The following is a 6,000-nucleotide window of genomic DNA, read 5'->3' as shown; positions in this document are numbered from 1 at the left end:
TTTTATATCAAGCTTAATAATTTTTATTATTTTTTTTTACTTTTATTTCAATGAATTAAAATTACAATTTTGTTCTTCAAGTGTCGATACATAACAGTAAATTTTCCCTCGAATTTCTATAATAAAATAGTCAAAAAAAAAGTTCAGTGCATCTTTACGTGTTTCGTTTTCTTCTAAAAATTTTACTACTTTTTGTTGCATTAATTCTATCTGCATTCATGACATTAATTATTCCGTTAACCATTTGCTTAGGGAAATAAATTTTTAATTATCATACCTGTAGGGCTCGTTCAATATGATTATTAATTCATTTCAAGCAAATAGCTAGACACTTTGTTTTTTCGATAATATTTTCGTGATATTGAGAAGTTATTGCCATTTCATTTTGATAAACTTATAAGAAAAATAATTATTTAATCAACCAAAACAAATCTGGTAAAAAATCTGTAGAAAATCTGGTCAGACAGCATACCCTTAGCGTTTCATTTGAATATGGTACATTTCACTACGCAACGACAAAATATGGATAAATATATAGAGAGAGAACCAGCCGTTTGTGCAATCCATAAATGTAATTCAACATTTTTCTTTTTATTTTCGTAGAATCACTGTGTCACTATATAAGAGTTATATATTTACTTGTCCCGTTTAATATAATTTTAAGTTTTTTTTTATCCCTTTGTTTTGTCCATGTTATTGATGATTTTTGTTAATTTACTGTAAAAGGTTTATTTTGAATAATTTACTACATCTAAACATAATAAGCCGTTAAGATGGCCTGTAAGTAAGTTTTTTTTCTTCTTCTTCTTCTTCTTTATTAGTAATCTTCGTTTAAAGAGCTTTCTATTTATTTAATTCATATTTTTTTTCTTTTTGGTTGACGTATCGTAGAATAATTACCCTTTCTAGAGGTATCCAAGCGTTGCATAAGTCTTTACGAACGGTGCATCGGATGTTACATCCCTGGAAAATTTAAATTCTTTCAGTTTCTACTGGAAATAGATATACAGCAGGGTATGATGCATTATGTTTAGTTTGAGGTAATATGCAAGAGTTCAAAACTGAGGGGCAGATAATTGTGTGTTTTGAGTGCAGAGGGATTTTCGGAAAGAAAAATTCTCAAAGGATGTTCGAGGATTCAAAAGCATTATTTTTGTCAATTTCAAAGGATTTCTATAGTATTTTGCATAACAAGGGGCGAAAGTAAAAAAATTCAAACGTGTGAAGTTTGCAGCCCGCGCCGCAGGCAAGGGCGGCAATCACACGATTTGAATTTTTTTACTTTTGCCCCGAGTGATGCATACTATTTTTTATGCCAAATACTGCGGAAGATTTGTATTTTCGGTCCGAAACAAAACATAATTTTAATTAAACTGTTGAGTTATCAACAAAATTTGCTGTAGAAACACCAAAATGCCGAAAAGCGCGGGGGTATAAAAATAAAAACAATTTAACAAATGAAATTACTGTAAACATACATTCACTTGCTCACAAAACATTTGGCTATCGTCAACACAACACTACACTCAATGCGTACTTTCAATCAAGTGAACATGTGTTTTCGAGACATACTCGGGACCGAAAGTAAAATGATGACAGTGACATTTACTTTCGGCCCGCAAATACGCAAGCCCACGGGGCGAAAGTAAAATGATGACAGTGACATTTACTTTCGGCCCAAGGCCTGAATTTTTTTACTTTCGGTCACCATTTGAGGACCGAAAATACAAACTTTCGCAGTAATTGGCATAAAAAGCATTTTTACATGATTTTTGTTGATTTTTGTTGATTTTCACGGATTTTCTTAAAACGTAGTGACTATTCGCAAGCGCCTGCCAATAGCATCTACGTTCTTAAAATTTGAAGATTTTTCGACGGCCCTGAAAATTATCTCAGCAAAGGATTTTCTTTTGAAGGCAAAAGGACTTTTCCCGTTTTTCTGGTTCAAATTTCACTTAATAATCTGACGTTGGTCTCTCTATTTAGTAGGGCGTATCGAATTTTGCAAATTTTAAGGACCGCGATAGCCTGTGTGCGGAAAACGTAGATCATCGAAAACTGTGTCCGGGCATGTGGTTGATGAATCCGATGGAGCCATGGAAGAAGTCCCCCCGGGCGGCTTTAAGTTTCCGATGGTCATAATTCGGAAAGTTGAGAGTATTTTTGAAAACAATGTTCTAGCGGGATGTAGAGCTTTGAAAACTCTACAAATCTACTGAAGAAACCGATGGTCCGAAAGGTGTCACTGCCAAGATTGCCTAACATCGAAAATGTGACCTTTTGGTTTTTGACTTATATTTCCTGAGAGACAAATGATTTTTTTTAGCCTGTGGTATGAGGTGGTAGAGGAGGTCGAGCACTTCCAGTACACTAGGCATGTCCCGATCCATTATACACTTGAAATCACTTTAATAACATTTGTGAATGGAATTTTTAAGAGTGGCCACGTCGCCCACGAAGCAAGTGCAGACACTGCAACCGGTGCTGTTGAGTCGAGGACACCTTGGCCAGTAAGTATGCATAATACTCCACGACAGTAGCTGAACTTTTTCACAAAATATCTGTGATTTCGATGTGAGGTGAATCCTGAAGTTCTATAGCTCAGGTAAAAATAAGCTCATTTTCAGATATACTTAAATACTTAATATCCTGGTTTTCCTGGTGATACCTGGCATGTTCCGAGTCTTAAATTTTTCAATCTCTACTCTACACAAAGTCACAAAGTCGTACATCTCTTCTTGCAGTTTTGTTCTTAGATAACCTCAACTCAAATAAACTTTCTATGGGCACCGAAACGCTCTAGTTTTATTCGTATTGTTTTCTTTGCTTTAAATACCAGCGAATGTTCTCATGAAAATTCACGATGTAATGTCAGAATAAACACATAGCCTATTTTTAGAGTTAAAAGGTTTGAAAATTCCGTAGAATTCTTCCAAAAATATACTAAAAATTTATTCGAATTTTTAAAGGTTTAGTTCGCGAAAATACACCAGAGATCAGGACAGATAAATACAATCATCACAATTGAGACTTTTATGCGTCTTACGTCCTACAGTCTCATTTGTTCCACTTCGTTTCACGTGTTCCACACATGCTGTGAACAAAAGAAATGTGAAGAGAGTCCCTGCACTCTCTCGAATGTAAGGAAGAAATAATATACGTACTGTTATGAGTTGAAAAACAAGTTTAACGAATCAAACGAATGGAGGGAAGTCAAAACGAGGTCTCTCCATTTCATGTAACAAATGTAAAGAATTTGCTGAACGCAAAACGAGGTTTCTCCATTTCATGTAACAAATTTAAAGAATTTGCTGAACGAATGAGAGTTTAGAATCACTTTACGTTGAATGAATCAGAATTCGATTATTAGTAAATTTATTTACTCACTCGTCTTCCCACGGACACACAGCATTTCTGCATTGCGTTTCTTCACACTGTGTTTCGACTACATCTTTTTCCACGACAGCAGCGCCATCTCCCTCCTGCTTATCCGTTTTCTTTATTTCGGTTTTTGATTCACCCGCCGATTCGGACACATGAACCGATTCCATTTCTTCAGTATCGAGTTCATCTTCCGGCGGATCAACTTCAACCTCAGCCAGTGGAGCGATGGATGGTGCAGGTGTTGGCGCTGGAGCTACACAGCCGCGAGCGAGCATTTCACCGTCGGTTGATATATCATATTGATAGTGAACTGGTATGCAACACTCCTGATATTCATCCGTTGTGGGCGACAGTTCCTCTTGCGGTATGCACTTGTCGTCGGTGGTCGTGGCTAAGACGTTTGTATGTTGCACTGTTTGCTTGTCGGTGCTGTAGTCAGTGATCCCGTTGTCACTGTCTACTTCCATGCACTTCGCTTCACTATCACTAACCGTACAAACAACTATTGGAATAGTTGGTGTCATTCCCAGGGACGATACATTTGATGTGGAATCAACAATTGGTTGATTTTGGATTTCGCACAATGCAGTTTCTTTCACTAAATTATCACATTCACTGAATTTCACTAAACTTATATCTCGTTTATCTTGTATAGTTTTTGGTATTGTATCATTATTGGATTTGGTATCAGTTAATTGTTCATTGATTACGTTTTCGGTAACGATTTCGTCAGCTATAACTTTTATCGGATTTGTGTGGTGCAATTCTTCGCGATTATCGAAGCTGACTGTTTTGGTGAGACTTAACGTCATTTGCGATGTATTTGGCCGTTCGCTTTTAGGCAAAATGGGCGATTGATTTGTCGGGCTTTCACTTTGATGAAATGAAAATTGAAGATCACTTATCCTAGGAACGTATAGCGAATATGATTGGCATTTGAGCATGTTTGAGCCGAAATCGAAATGTTCAATTTACCTGGGAGGAATTGTCATTGAAGCTCGCCTTTGTTCGGAACCTCCAATTGGAGCTAATTTCTTGTGACTCAATAAGTCACAGTCCAATGTACTTTGTCTCAGTCCACACGAGCGTCGGAACCTATCTGAAACGTCACTAATATCAGCTGAAGAACCGATTACGTCCGGATCTTTTCGCGATCTACGGATCACATTTTAGAAATGAACGCTAGGCTGTTAAAAAATGACATTTCTTTTTTAAATTGAATTTACTTTGCATCGGATGATTGTGGCAATTCCTCACTTTCCCATGGACAAACCGAAACCGACACGGTGGGCTCGACAGTTTCGGGCATTTCCCAAGGACATACGGCGCATGCTCCAATGTCTGGTCCAACATTTTCAGCAACTAGTTTTGTGCCTTCCCTAAAACAAAACAAAAAAAATGGCAAAAATGTTTTCACATTCATCGAACGTTTTTCAGATTTTAATGTCACATCGGAAATTAAAAGATTTTCTGATCCACGAATATTCACAAAATTAAATGGATTGGCAAAATGTAAAAAATTATATTAATAGAAACACCATCAAACTGGATATATACCTTATACAGAAGATACAGAAGGTTTAATTGCTTGTTAATCATTGAGCAAGAAAGAAGTGAAACAGAAGAGTCCATTCACAAGAAAATCCAAAACAAAAATTCTAATCTTTTCAACATAAAGTAATCAATCGTGTATACGGAGGGGATTCTTACTGGAATTTTCGCGGACACACGTAAATGGATTGTGATAGACGGTAGCAATAAAGTAGGGCTTAACTAATTAATTCACCTCATCACACTCATAACACGATCAAATAATAGATGAAAATCATTTCGTGTTCGAACAAGCGGTTACGGTTAAGAAAATGATGTAAGCCGAAAATCTCAATCAGATTCTCTCCGGTTACCACTTAAGAACCAGCATTGAACGTCGTGATGTAATACGTATGTGTATGTATGGTAGGAGTGGTCGATTTCATGGATCGCGAATGAAACCGATCCACAAAAACCTTTAGATCAGACAATGGTCAGGAACAGTTTCTGATGGCGAAAAATCGAAAACTGATAATTTTCTAGTAGCGGTAAATTGGACCATCATCACCTTCACAAAGAAAAGCTTTGATATATTTTCGTTGCGAATATTCGATATCGCATATGTGGAATGAACAGATGTATTGAAATGGTCGGTTCTTCTAATTATCTGTCTATGAAACTAAAACTTTCAAAAAAGCCTGAAGAAGAGGTCATCATCAGATAAGAGGAAGATAAAATACGGACGAATGAAAATCTGAATTACAAAATCCAGACACACAAAAATGCCAACGAAGTTGTAGTCCGGATGAAAGGAAATTTTGCTGCACCATATTTTGTTGCACGATATTTCGGAATATCACAACTAACGCCATGAAGCAAATTAGCAAGTAAGTCGCGACAGTGTATCAGAATATATAGTGTTATATCGTATCACAATTTTACACTGTTTCAGGCTACTGGAGGAAAAACTATTCAAATTGACATTAGAAAATATTCTACTACTTCGCTAGGTGCTTTGCCTGAAGTGATATTACGATATCAAATTCTCCATTTTCAGCACTCTTTGCCAACGTTGGTAGAGTTGAA

General features: G+C 36.4%; 1 protein-coding gene across 2 annotated transcripts in view; it reads right to left on the bottom strand.

Annotated features, from left to right (window-relative positions):
* Window positions 1-222: 222 nt before the first annotated feature.
* Window positions 223-6,000, bottom strand: part of LOC119067016 (regulator of G-protein signaling 9) — a 41,246-nt gene continuing 35,468 nt past the window's right edge. For both annotated transcript variants that reach the window (XM_037169741.1, XM_037169743.1), the window contains 4 exons: window positions 4,611-4,763; window positions 4,360-4,539; window positions 3,388-4,290; window positions 223-963 (listed from right to left, as the gene is read on the bottom strand). In XM_037169741.1, the coding sequence (XP_037025636.1) occupies window positions 906-963; window positions 3,388-4,290; window positions 4,360-4,539; window positions 4,611-4,763 (1,294 nt within the window). In that variant the 3' untranslated portion in view covers window positions 223-905. The remainder of the gene's footprint in view (window positions 964-3,387; window positions 4,291-4,359; window positions 4,540-4,610; window positions 4,764-6,000) is intronic.

This window comes from Bradysia coprophila (genome assembly GCF_014529535.1).
Source record: "Bradysia coprophila strain Holo2 chromosome X unlocalized genomic scaffold, BU_Bcop_v1 contig_117, whole genome shotgun sequence".
Taxonomy (NCBI): Eukaryota; Metazoa; Arthropoda; class Insecta; order Diptera; family Sciaridae; genus Bradysia; species Bradysia coprophila.
The sequence above is the reverse complement of the archived record's forward strand: the minus strand, read 5'-3'. Positions and strand labels throughout refer to the sequence as shown.